This window comes from Delphinapterus leucas, chromosome 12 (genome assembly GCF_059928025.1).
Source record: "Delphinapterus leucas isolate spDelLeu-1000000601 "Yukka" chromosome 12, BTC_Dleu_Yukka2, whole genome shotgun sequence".
In the NCBI taxonomy this organism is placed as follows: domain Eukaryota; kingdom Metazoa; phylum Chordata; class Mammalia; order Artiodactyla; family Monodontidae; genus Delphinapterus; species Delphinapterus leucas.
In genome coordinates this window covers 75,695,190-75,709,067 of record NC_143140.1, presented here as the reverse complement: position 1 = coordinate 75,709,067, position 13,878 = coordinate 75,695,190, and the positions used below count along the sequence as shown (strand labels likewise).

At 42.1% G+C, this 13,878-nt stretch overlaps 1 protein-coding gene across 1 annotated transcript in view; it reads right to left on the bottom strand.

The window, feature by feature from the left end:
* PHACTR2 (phosphatase and actin regulator 2) overlaps positions 1 to 13,878 on the bottom strand; it is a 136,161-nt gene that overhangs the window by 41,321 nt on the left and 80,962 nt on the right. The window contains exons 4-5 of the mRNA XM_022558253.3: positions 13,378 to 13,536; positions 2,803 to 3,337 (exon numbers count right to left, since the gene is read on the bottom strand). Coding sequence (XP_022413961.2) covers positions 2,803 to 3,337; positions 13,378 to 13,536 — 694 coding nt within the window. The remainder of the gene's footprint in view (positions 1 to 2,802; positions 3,338 to 13,377; positions 13,537 to 13,878) is intronic.

Here is a 13,878-nt window from a genome sequence, read left to right as displayed (position 1 = left end):
AGATGAACTGTAATTTAAATTTTTAATTTTGAAGAATGTACAGAGAAGAAAATCTCTATGCCCTCTTCTAGGAAAGCATTATAGTTACCCTGACTGACAGGAAAATCTATTATAAATACCTCGGTGTCCAATGATGTTCTCAGCTCATTCCCTGTGATCACTGCCCCCGTGGAAGTGGAGAACAGATGCTCACCTCTTTCCTCTGACAATCCTGCAAGTACTTGGGCTGAAGACAGATGTCAAGCCCCCAGCATGCAGCATGGAGTTGTTTAGCACAAGAGAATGCCCTTCGTAAAATGGTTGTCCAAGTGGGCTGGACAGAATCAGGTCACCTGTGGAAATGGGCTTTCTCAGTGCTTAAGACTATCTGAGGAATTATTTTATATGTTACACCTTGTTCTTTAGTATATTGAAGAGTGAATGCATATACTTGATCTCCTTCCCTAAATTTGGACTTTATCTTAAGCGTTTGTACTTCCTGGGCATGTTAGACATTATTTTGGTAAAAACCAACCTGAACTGTAATGTTTTGTCCACTTTTGTATCTTTGGTGCTTAGTATGCCGCCTGGCACATAGAAGGTAAGCAAAAAATACATGGTGGAATGCTGAGTGACTCTTCAGTTCTAAAGGCTGGACTTGATGCCAACGCTGGCAAACACTCATAATGAAGTGAAGACACCTGCTCTGTGCTGGAAGTATTCAGGACACCATAAGCATTCATTTCAATACCTTCTTTTCCCCAATCATTTATTAAAATGTCAAATAAAATAATTTGTACTTTAACATTTATTTACCTTTCCTTGTCTTTCCTTTGAATGACGGTACTCAAAATGAGAGAAACAAACACAAAAGAAATTGCAAAAGAAGTAGAAGCAGGTGCTTTGGAAACTTATGAAATTCCTTAGAGCGCTGAGTGTGATGTGCAGCTCTGGGCTTGCGTCCTGACTCCGCCACTTACTACCTGGGTGATCTTGGGCAGACCATGTTATCTCTCTCAGCATCAGTTTTCTCATCTATTCAACAGAGATATTTCAGGGGAGACTTATGTGAATTAAATAACTGACACTTCCTGACATTAAATAAGTATTTAATAAATGGAGAGTAATATCACTAGCAATTGAATAATTAAAAGTGATATTTTAGTCTCTTGATCCAAATCAATTTAATTAATGTACTAATTTTTTAAAGTATAACAGGACAAGGATTTTTTTGAAAGAGGAAATATTAAATTAAATATTGTAAAGAGTGAATTTGGGTTTTATTCTTAGAAACAGACGAGGCTGGATTTAAGAGCTCCAAGCCTTCCCTAGACAGAATTGGTAGTGACATCTACTACACTCTGACAGTCCTCTTTCTTACACCTATGGGACAGCAGAGCTAACATGTCTTATTTATCTTTAAGTAGAAAATTTATAGGACTTTGTGAGTGATTAGATCTGGAGGACAAGGGAGAATGAGGACCCTAGGGTGAATTCCAGGTTTCTGGCTTGGGCAACTGGATGATGGCATGCCTATAGCATACCAGATTCTGTACTGGTTGGTGGGGATACAGAGGTAAGTAAGACATGGTGGTTAGTTCTGTCCCATAGGTAGGAAAAAAGTGCTGTTAGAGTACATGCAATAACCAATTCTGTCTGGATGAATATTGAAAGGCTTCACAGAGGAGATAACACTTGAGCTGGGTAGGGAATTGAGGAAGTAAGAAAGGTAGCTGCTCTAAGGCTGGAGGAAAAGGAGTTGGAAAAGAGTTCTTTCCTGATGCTCTTTATTTTCGGAGAAGGCTAAATAACTTGTTGAAATGGAGGTGGGCAGGAATGGGTGAGCAATCTGGACGTAAGTGGTAAAGATGTAAGTAACCACTATAAGGGAAGAGGAGGAAACTGTCTAGGAAAAAGAAAAAGGACTGCTAAGCAGTGATGAGGCAGACTCTAAATGTCCTTGAAAGCACAGATCTGAAGTGTATCAGTCAGTAAGGCCAATGTAATCGTCTCCAGCAGCCCGTGGCATTCCTGGGGCAGGGCTATGAAAAATCAAGACACACGCACCCCAGTGTTCATTGCAGCACTATTTACAATAGCCAAGGCATGGAATCGGCCTAAATGTCCATCAACAGATGAAAGGATAAAGAAGATGTGGTACATACATACAACGGAATATTACTCAGCCATAAAGAAGCATGAAATAATGCTATTTGCAGCAACATGGATGGATCTAGAGACTATCATACTAAATGAAGTAAGTCAGAGAAAGACAAATATCATATGACATCATTTATATGTGAAGTCTAAAAAATGATACAAATGAACTTATTTACAAAACAGAAATTGACTCACAGACATAGAAAACAAACTTATGGTTACCAAAGGAGAAAGAGGGGGGAGGGAGGAATAAATTAGGAGTTTGGGATTAAAAGATACACACTACCATATATAAAATAAACAACAAAGACCTACTATATAGCACAGGGAACTATATTCAGTATCTCGTAATAACTTATAATGGAAATGAATCTGAAAAAGAATATGTATACACACACACATATACATGAATCACTTCACTGTACACCTGAAACTAACACAACATTAGAAATCAACTATACTTCAATTTAAAAAAACCAAATCAACGGCTGGATTACAGGTGTGCTTACCTAACATTACCTAACAGGTGTGCTTACCTAACTAGATTACATTATAGAAGAAACCAAAGTAGGCTCCTTCATTGCCAGCAGAGTGATTTAGTGACCTTTAGTACCCAGCTTCATAGGAATACAGATAGAATATGGAGTTTTTGTGCCGACTCACCATTTTGCATTTTCTCTGCTAACACTTAAGCCAGTGCCTGAGTGGACAGTGGTGCTGTTTGTCGCCTCTTCAGTCCAGAGAAGCTGACTTGGGTCTAAGGCAGGGACGGGCAGGTCGGCTCCGTTGCTAACCAGGACGACAGGAGTGTCTGAGGCAGCAATGCTCTGCTCCTCCAGAGGGGGAGAAGGGGTGGGGGGAAGAGGTGCTGGAGCCACAGCGGGCAGAGGGACTGCGGACTTGGGTCTGCCTGTGGTCTGCTCCTCGGTGCCAGGGGCAGTCTGCTCGGGTTTGAGACTCGCCACGCTGGTCTCCGAAGGCTCTCCTTTAAGGTCAGATATGCCAGAAGTGGTTGCATCTGAGGACGGTTGAGACATTGGCTGCTTGCCAGTTTTTTTCTTGCCCTTTGTGACTCCTACTATCCCTGTTTTGCTAGAAACTGTCTCCTTTGAAGCTTTAGGACGAGATGAGGTGGAGGAAGTAGACGGTGAAGCTGTTGCTTTGGAGCCAGTTGTTTTTCTTGAATGAGAGGAACCAGCTAAAGTAGAGAGATTTTGCATTAAGAGTCAAAGAAGAGAACACTTTTTAAATAAACTAACCGAGTTGCAATCGTCAATGACCATGTTCCCTTTAAAGTTTACAAATCTGTCTGAATAAATGCATAAAGGGAAATAGGCTAATGATAATAATGGTCTTGTTTTCTGCCCCCTCCTTGCCTCCAACAGAGGAGCAAGTGACGCTTGAGGCCAAACCCTGAGGGTCAAGAGTCCTCTGTCTACTCCCTCCTCCAGTCTTTAGCTGAGACAGCCAAAGGGAAATCCTCACCTCCTTGCCCTATGGGTCACCTGAAAAAGTCCCTGTATGTTCCAAAGAAGGGACATTATAGCGTGTAGAGGGCACACACCAGCAGCTGTCTGGGTATAGTACAAGGTTACTCTCATCACAAACTGTACATGTTGTATGATGCCTTTCTGGGAATGGAGTGGCCCACATTCAGAAGATGCTGGAGTATATACCACCAGCTCCTGTCTGGCCACAAGCAAATTTACTCATCTTAACTGCTAAAAGAGCAAACTCCAAACCAGCTCTCCCCAATGGCTGTAGAGTGGCTTGCCACCCTGCCCCATCTCCCCAACTGCAGCGATAACGGGGCAGAGGGAAAACCCATGGCCACATATGAAGGACAAGTCTCCTTCAAAACATCAAGAGGCAGAAAAATGTCTTTTTTCTTTTTTTCTTTTTTTACAAAAAATGTGTAAATGGGTAGTGTTTGAATAATCTGAAAGGAAAGAGTATCATTTTCAGAGCTTCTAAAACTGCTTATGCTCCTAGAGGGCCTTCATCAGAGGATGGCCATGGCTATGGCAAAACAAAAAAGTTAACTCTCCTTTTCATCATCACAGGAAATACATTTAAACTCCTATGACCTTTAGGATCGATACATTTCTCCTAATTGCTTTTTCTGTTACAATGTTGTATATTCCCTCTTTTTCCGGAGGGGTCAAACTATCTTCCACAGAAGAACTAGAAAAATCTTGTTAGTATTGTGGAGCCAAAATCCACACTGCATACAGCTGTTATTTATTGTAACTTACCTCTGGTTATAACTTTATCGAAGTCAGTTGGGAGGGTCAGGAGAGGAAGAACAGATAAAGGAATAGACAATGAGGTGTATGACTTCACTAGCTCTGATCTACTGAAAAAAAGGCAGTCTCACTTGGTGACACAGATGCAGGCTTAAAACAAGTCTCCATGGCTTGGGGGCTTTATTATTTTAGATATCCGTAATTATGAGAATTCCCCTCCCCCATATCAGGGCCTGTCAATGTTTCTTTGAAATAAACAATCCTCATTTGCGTATAGGACAAACGTATTAAGCATACTCTTACAATCTAAGTCCATTCCAAATGTACCTTTCACAACCAAGATGCTAGGGACTTGCTGTCTAAACATGTTCAGTTATTTCTTGGGGAAATTGAACAGAATCGTTTCCACACATCAATTCTAATAATTTTCTTGTAGAAAAGTCTTTTTGTTTTTCTAACAGCAAAGTTAACTTCAGCCTTGCTTAAGGAAATAATTTTTTATGCCTAGAGTGCAAATTCAAGCCATGTTACTATATTTCTCTTTTAAGTGTCGTCTAAAATGAGGATTTTGCTGAAATGTTGCTTAAGTTACCTTGAATTATAGCCATGACTAAAAAAGAAATGCCACCTCTCCTCAGTTAAATACTTGTGTTGTTAACACAGGGTGTAACGAGAAAGAAAAAAAATATGAGATGTTACTTCACCAGCAAATGTGCCAACCTGATATCTGGTGATCTGGAGGTCTACACTAACTTAGTAACAGAGGAAGAATCTGAACCAATAAATTTTTTTAAGAGATTAAATGTCTGACTGAAAATCAGGAGTGACATTTGAAGTATCTTTTCCAGAAGGTCAACTTTATTCAAATAAAACAAAGTTACCATGTAGAAGGTTCTAAATGGTTACAAATGGAATGTGAGTAGGATTCTGAAGGAGTATTATCAATATTTGACAAAAAAAAAAGATCCTTGCACGCTGGGCTTGTTGGTAGACTTCAAGGCAACTCCTGTTTCTCTGTGATAACCTGAGAACAGCAACCTTTTTCACACTGAGCGCCAGTTGGGCCTCTTTTAATACAATGGATAACATGACTGTACTTTCCTCTTAGGAACATCATAAGTCTATAAAAAATCTTCAAGTAAAATATCTGGAAATAACTCCAAATCTCTCATGAAAGCTGTCACCTGCCCTGGTGTTAATCACCAGCCTTCTTCCGAGAGAAGTAAGAGAGAGGGCAAGCCGAGTCAACCGTGAGCTGCTGCCACGTGGGGCGTGGGGAAGTGGGTCCTCACTCCCAAGGACAGGGTGAGAGTTTGGGGCTTTACTTCAGGAAGTAAATCAGCACCTGCCTCACTTCAAGCACTGCTCCTGAGGTGTGCTAGGAAGTCTGGGAAACACACACAGACACCAACGAGAACAGACACTGATGTGTGATGGAAGCTGGTCCCTGAAAAAATGGCCCGTAGGCACTGTTGGCAAAGCATTCTGAGATTTTCATTTTAGAGCTTATTAGAAAATGAGACCCAGACACACAAGGTCAAAGGTGGTAGACAGGAACACCAGGACACAGACATCTATTTGCATTCTGAGTTCTGTCATACTGTCACCTAAGCCACTCTCTGAATCTGAGCATTATGGGTTTAAATTACAAGGGGGAAAGATTAATACCAAGGCAGATCCTGGTAGCTGGTTTTGAGAAAGCTGCTGCTGATTTTAAGGAAAGTAAGGTTTGCTATAACACAGGAGAATTTTTATGCATGTGTTAATGGGAAAAAGATGCTCAGCATGTGTATTTGGAATATATCCTTTCAAAGGTTGGATGGCAGGAGAGGCTTCTTTATTCCACTTCACTAGAATGGGGGCTCCACTTTGCATTAAGCATATCTGATGTGAAAGGAAAGCTGGACACACATGACATGAAGTGATGTAATCACCCAAACATCCCCCGGTGATTTGCAGTCACAGCTTGTAATCGCTCCACTAGATGCTTTCCCTTGTAACACACTGAAGTCTATGAGGTTGGGAAGGGGGCACTGAGCACGTAACTTCCAACTCTGCTGCGCAGTTGTGACTCCAGTAGAGAGTGGTGGCATGAAGCACTGAGTGATATGAACCCTTTGTCATTTGTCAGTAGAGGGATGCCTATAAGATTTAAGACATTAAGATCCAGCAAATATGTCAAAGAGGTAAGCGTCATGGTTTTTGTTTTTTTTTTTTAGCGTCATGTTTTTATGTGCAAACTTAAGATATTTTGAAAGAAAACCCAAGCCAAAGAGCCACCCATGAACTCAAACAGGCAGGCCAGTTGCTGTCTGAATAACGTCAGATCACGTCGTCGCCATTCATCAGGCAGACGACTCCCTGTTTCCTTCTACTGGGTTTTGTGCAGATACTCAGGATGAAAGACGTCTATTCACCCTAAACCTAATGAGGTGAATGGATCAAGTGGTTGACTTTTCTTTGGTAGAGACAGCAACAAAGGAATCTCCTGGGCATTCTCTGTGTCAAAGCTGAGTCCACTGGTGTTACATCCTAAGAGAGCAGACACCAAAAGGCCATCATTCCTAGAAGAGGAAATTAGCCCCACCCCAGCGCCAAGCACCCTAGACTCAACCCCACAGAGGGCATACTCACCAGCCTCTCGGGTTGCATTTCGGCTTGTTGGCTTGGGTGGAGGGACGGGGGCCTGCTTACCAGGAGCCTTGGTAATTGTTTTAATAGGAGGTACTTCGTCACCCTTGGGGCCGGCCCCAGCAGCGGCCCCTTTTGGAGGCACAGGTGTTTTTTGGGGCTTAGGTTTGGGTGTAGGTTTAGGAAGAGCTGGAAGAGGTAGAGCAGGAGCTGCCGGTGTTTCAGAGTGGTTTTCAGGGTTCTCTACAAATGAGAAAGTGAACAGAAGCAGACTGATACAGACACACACCATACACACCATGCAAATAGAAGGAGCGAGAGACATAGTGCAACAAACATGCAGCTGCTTGGCCCCTGGGAACCAGTGGGCTTCTGCACCAGAGAGAGTGAAGAAGCTTGGGGTAAAGAAGATCAAAGGCTAAAAGCCAAACTAGGGTGTGCCCTCCAGGTCCAAAAATCACTCCTGTGATAAAATAAGACTGCACGAGTGACTGTGATGAAGTTAAGTTCAGGGTGAGCGTAAATGTCCACCACCAGGGGCTGACACCAACTTCGAATCGGTGGTTGCTGGACGATGATGTGGGCATGAGTGCTAAGTTTTTAACCAAACCGAAGAACTCCAAGAGTGGCAGATCAGCGCATTACACACACGGCCACAGGGTGAGGCTGATGGCACAGCAATGGTTGGACTCAGAGTTACCCTCCACTGAGGGACTTTCTCAAGAGAACTCAAGCCCCATCAACCTGAAAGGGATCTGTGCTCTGTCTCTGTCTCATTGTGGTCAAAAATCAATTATTTTCTAAGCTAAGGGAGACTCTCTAGAATCTGGTACAGGAAGCACAATGCACTGAATAAACTATTTTCTATTATTAAAATTTTCTCAAGTTCTCCCAGTGCACTAGGGCAGCTTCCTGTTTTACAATAACTTCCTCTGACCTTTTCAAACCCTGTCACAACTGTAGGTACTGGAGGGTGCAGAAACCAAAAAAAATATAAAATTTGTTTTGTAGTGTAAACACAAGTCATGAGTTTAAAAAGATAAACGTTAAAATTCACTTAAAAAATCATACCTAAGAAAAGAAACCTCACACAAGATTTTGCATAACTAGAGTAGCATTAGTTTCTCATTTTAAAAAGTGGGGATGCTGAACGTTCATCCACATATTCACATCCTTATCTTTTCTAATTGTGACTAGTTAAAATTAAAATACACTTTGGGGTGGCTACCCTTGTGGCGCAGTGGTTGAGAGTCCGCCTGCCGATGCAGGGGACGCGGGTTCGTGCCCCGGTCCGGGAAGATCCCACATGCCGAGGAGCGGCTGGGCCCGTGAGCCATGGCTGCTGAGCCTGCACGTCCGGAGCCTGTGCTCCGCAACGGGAGAGGCCACAACAGCGAGAGGCCTGCGTACCGCAAAAAAAAAAAAAAAATACACTTTGGGTCCAAAGAGCTAAGCAGCATTTCAAAATGGAGCACAACGAAAAGTGTAAGACAGCGTTAAGACAAGACTGAGCCTTTACTGTATATGTTCTTCTATTATCAAATGAACAAGAAAGGATTTTAATATTGGAATGCATCACATTTTATTATTTCTTTTGTTTCATTTCTCATCCCAGTGAGTGTGAAGTGAGGACTCCTCCCCTTTTGTTTACATCTCCATCATTCTACATGTATAACTATCATAAAAATGATTGAAATTTCAGTATGTAATGAATAAAACTTTTCTTTTACCTTCCCTCAGTCATGCAACCCACCCGTCACTGCAGCCCAGGCGGACTCCTGCACTTAATTGTACTCGTTATCTGAGCTACTTAGTCAACATTTCTCAGAGGCTACTTTGTATGTCTGCCTTTCTGTTTATATATCTTGTCTCTTCAACTAAGCTGCTTAGCATCCATAATACAGGAGTGGCGCTCCTAACCCACCAGGTCTGGACCACAAGGCCACTGTATTGCAAGAGTCAGAGTTGAGAACAGTACAAGTTGACAGTCACTGAAAACGTTTTATTTTAATGTAAAACATACAAATGTACATTGATTTGCTAGTCTTTTGACTTAGGTTAGAGGCCTGTACTTTAAGTCCATCTTTGTACCTTTAGCCCCTGGCATAATGGAGATCCACCAATAATACCATCCATGGTGAAAGCCCGTCACAGTGATCTGCACCACTTGGTATCCTAATTCTCTCTCCTGCTACAAAGCCTCACATCTCTTATCCTCTGCCTTCATGGCATATTACTGAGGGATCTTTTTTCTGTCTGCCTAAGGTTTTTAAATTCTAAAGTTATATCCCAAAGAATCCAGCTTCTGAGTTTGGGAGGGAGATGGTTCACTCTATGACAGCTGGAAATTTCAATTCCTACTGGGTTGAGAATGTACATACTACACGCAAACTTCTGGCTACTCCTGGAGAAGCGTGGTCCACTCCTCCCTCCTCTGTAAATTCTATCAAATTATCTGTGTGTGTTTGCCATATGGCCAATGTTTATGTTTACTCTGCAGTGATTCCTAACGGGTATATGTGCGTGCGTATGTGCGCGTGAGCACACGCACGCAAACAGTATACTTTTCTGACTAAATTATAAACTGCTTTTGTCTGAAATTTTATATTCCATCAAGCAAGATGCTCTAAACATTATGTCTATTCAGTGAATGTGACTGATCAGCTGACAGTTACTAACACACACACACACACACACACACACACACATCCGTGGGAAGTGAACTCTTGTATCTGGGAGATAATGAATAACGTCAAGAGGTATTTTTTACTATTAGCATATGATCTGAAGAAAAGACATAAACTGATGGTGTAGAGGAGTATTACTTTTTCAAGAGGAGGTTAAGAAAGGGCTGCCTATGCACTCTGGCTTGGTGAGGATACTACATCTCTTAACAATGGTCTGGAGGTGAGCTAGTGACTACACTTCCACATTTGCCTCCTTCCACCACAGGGAGAGTCGAGTCCAACAACACTTAGGGCAAATCTGAGAACTGCAGGCGGCCTTCACTTTGCCTAGAATGCACTTGCCCCCATTCCTCTCCTTTGTCTGACTGCATCCTTCTTATCTCCTCCAGGTCTCAGTTTAGAAGTATCTTCCTCTTAAGACCCAATTTTGGTCCCACTTGCAAGCTCCCTGGTTTGCTGTCCTCGGGCCTCCCAGAGCACTTTGCATCTTGTATTACAATTGCCTGTGTATGTGCTGGTCTCCACATAGGTCACGATCTGCTTGAAGGCAAAGGCCGTTTCTTATGCACAGTGTGCTCTTCCCCTGGCCCCCATGGCTGCCCTTCATGCTCACGTGGGGAACAAATGCAGGTAAGATACTTGTTACTTCATGGAAAGCCCTCTACAGTGACTCAACAGAAATAATATCAGATACTTTGCAGATTTCTCATATTTAATACCAAGCTATATTTAACAGATTGCAGATCAGTTTTTCTGCTTATATATAGATTTATTGATAAGGAATAATGGGAGACTAAGAGGCCCGAAGGCCTTCAGGAAAATGTTTCCAGTGTTAGGCAGAAGAGGCCCAAGACCACCGCCCTAACTCAGAATCAGGTGCCCTCAGGAGCCCCAAGAACACCACGTGTCCTAGGTAGAACCTGCCCCAGAGTAGTGGGAGGCCACTTGACATTTGTTTTGTTTTCTTTGACGCTGATGTTTCAAATATTAAAGTACTGACGTGCTGTCTCAAAAAGAGATACAAGCATCTAGGATGGTATGTGATTTGGCTTTGCAAATATAACCAGTTAATATATGAAAAGAAGTTCTTGGGTAAGTTGACTTAATGCAAAAGGAAGGAGCACACTGCACCCCAAAATAAAGGGTAAACTGAGAACATGGGAGAGCAGATTTGCACGGTAGTAAGTTCAAATAAGAAGTGAGATCAGAAGAGGAGCAGAGGTAAGAGTAACCCTTAAGCTGTTTTTTCAGTATTAAATGCTGTCTTTCCAGAGCAATGAATGGTTTGTTTATAAGATATTTTCTATTTAACATGATACTCCATGATGTTGGTCAGGAGTGACATTCTTTTTACTGTCAGGAAGTGGTTTCCATACCAAATGCTTCCCCTCACTCAGTGTGGCTCCAGCAGGGCCACTGTCTACACAGCGAGAGGGAGGCTCCTCTGTCTTACTGGTGCTGGGGCACCATGTCCACCCTTTCCATCTCCTTATGCACAGACCAGCCAAGCAAGATGTTATCTTGGACCTTATTTGACCAAAAAGAACTGAATGTACTAATCCAAAGTAAAAAAATAAGAAAACAAAAACATCTCTCAAATATCCATGAACCTATGAAGCCTGCCATCTTTTTGGAACATCAGGCCTGCTGGTTTAATTAACATAAAACTGTCAGCAACTTTTTATTAGGCTGATAAGGGAAATACGGCCTTTGAAGTCCGTCCAGTCCACTGACTGACATTCCACACGGACCAGGCAAGCACTAGAGATGGCACTGTTACATAATGAAGGATGTGATTTTGAATGTGAAAAGGCTGTAGCAGGGACAGAGCACAGATGGATTTGAAATTTAACAATGTGGTGAGACAGGACAGTTGGACTAAAAAATAAAAAAGTAAAAAGAGAAATCACTGCATTTCAACTGAAACCTCTTAAACTCTACTCAGGTCTGTTTTCTCTTATGTTCCAGGAATATTATCATTAAAAATTTTAGTTAATTTCTCATAATCAGTTATGAGAAATCAACTAACATATGATCTTAAGCATAACCAGAGCCCTTCAATGGAAACACTAAGTAAAGCCCCATGAGTACCATACTTAATATGGAATAAAGCAAAATAAAAAATTTCCAACAGATTATTAATAGAGGCTTCTAAAATTTTTAAAGGCTAATTTATATTCAAATAATAAGAGGTTATGGACTTCCTGAGAAGATGATTTTAAGTTGTGTCTGTCAAATGTTCTTCTGTTCCCTTTGCCTTTGGAGGATTTGGGTCAAGAACAGAGAAGAGAAGTTTCCTTCCAGCAGTTTCTAAGAGTTCTCAAAATGCCTAGAGAGCCCAAACTAGGTTTGACAAATTTATGCCATCCAGCTCAGAGGCAGGCATTATGGAAAAATAGCATGTTTTCTGAGGATTCATTTCTATGCAGCAAGAAATCATCTAGAATCTCCCAACAAAGCATTACCTTATGGGGGTTTCAGTTCAGGTTTGCATAAGTAAGAGGCTTGGGGGTTCCTGCAACCGTGATAGGAATGGTACGGAGATGTAGTCAATCAGTGACCAGGAACTTGTGAATGTTCTGGGGGTCCTTGATAGACAAGTATTTTGCAGTTCTGCAATCTACCATAGTATTTCACTTTGGAAACCAAAGTCTCTAAAGAAGCCTTCAGGGAACGGCATAATTGCCTCTGGCATATTTTGAAATTTCCAATTGCACAGACAAATCATGGAGCAGAGGTTATGGCCATTCCAGCAACCAGAATCCCCGGCATTACTGGGAACTATTCCTGGGTCTCCCAGAAATGCCTGAACCTGGACCAGAACTTACAATGTTGGGTGTGCGGATGCCACCAGCCAAGCTCCCACTTCTAAAGAGATAATGCTGGGCTAAGCGAGCCATCTTGTTATGCTATTCCTCCAAGCTGAGCTGCTATAATTTGAAAGTAACCAGCAGAGAAAGATGTTCAGACTCCTGGCTTTTTTTTTTTTTTTTTTTTTAAAAGATACTGAGGGGCTTCCCTGGTGGCGCAGTGGTTAAGAATCCACCTGCCAATGCAGGGGACACGGGTTCGAGCCCTGGTCCAGGAAGATCCCACATGCCACAGAGCAACTAAGCCCGTGTGCCACAACTACTGAGCCTGCGCTCTAGAGCCCGCGAGCCACAACTACTGAGCCTGTGTGCCATAACTACTGAAGCCCGCACGCCTAGAGCCCAAGCTCCGCAACAAGAGAAGCCACTGCAGTGAGAAGTCCACGCGCCACAACCAAGAGTAGCCCCTGCTCGCTGCAACTAGAGAAAGCCCGCGTGCAGCAACAAAGACCCAATGCAGCCAAAAATAAATAAATTAAATAAATAAATTTAAAAAAAAAAGATACTGAGAAAAAGCTCCTGAGGAAAGGATAACATTCCCAGACATCTCCAATGATAGAAGAGGCCACCCCTTCCGATTCTTACTATTAATTAGCCCCCTTTAATAAAACATTAAATGATGTGCTTATAAAATGGATGTAGCTACCTGAGGAAACCATCCAATTTCTCTTTGCTAGTTATCGTTTCTCTCCTCTTTGTATTTGCAGAACTCCTCTCTACTGGTCTTAGGGTCACTATTTGAAGCCTAAGACCTGCTTCTCAACTTTGAGCTGTAAAAGAATATGGGGTTTCTCTTGATTTTACCTTTCTTATCTTCTGCCTTTTCCTCCAGAGGTGGTGCTTTTTCAGCTACAGAGCCATTACCTTCTTCAGATTTTACTACATTTTCCTCTCGGGTAGATTCCTCTCCGATGGGTATCATGTGCCCGTTTGAATTTTCAAAGTTAACTGTTACATCTCCATCTAAAAATGGGGAGAGAAACACCTCGATGTCTAACTTGATGGCTTTCTTAAAACCAAAATTTCCAGTTACTAGGACTGTAGGGTTCAGGTTTATGTTTCAGACCTGGGAACCAAATACATCCTGGACTATTTTCACCATGTTTTACTGAATAATTCATTCAAATGAAAGAGCTAGAAAATTCTTAGTCTTGGAGGAAAGAAGCTATGGAGGGAGTATCCAGGAGCCATCTCAAGACAGTTAGGAACGATTAACCTAATTATAAAATATCCCTAGGCAGGAGAGTCCCTCTCTTCTTGGGCTTAGTTTTGGTTGAAGTCAATACTTAGGAGTCTCTTTGTCAT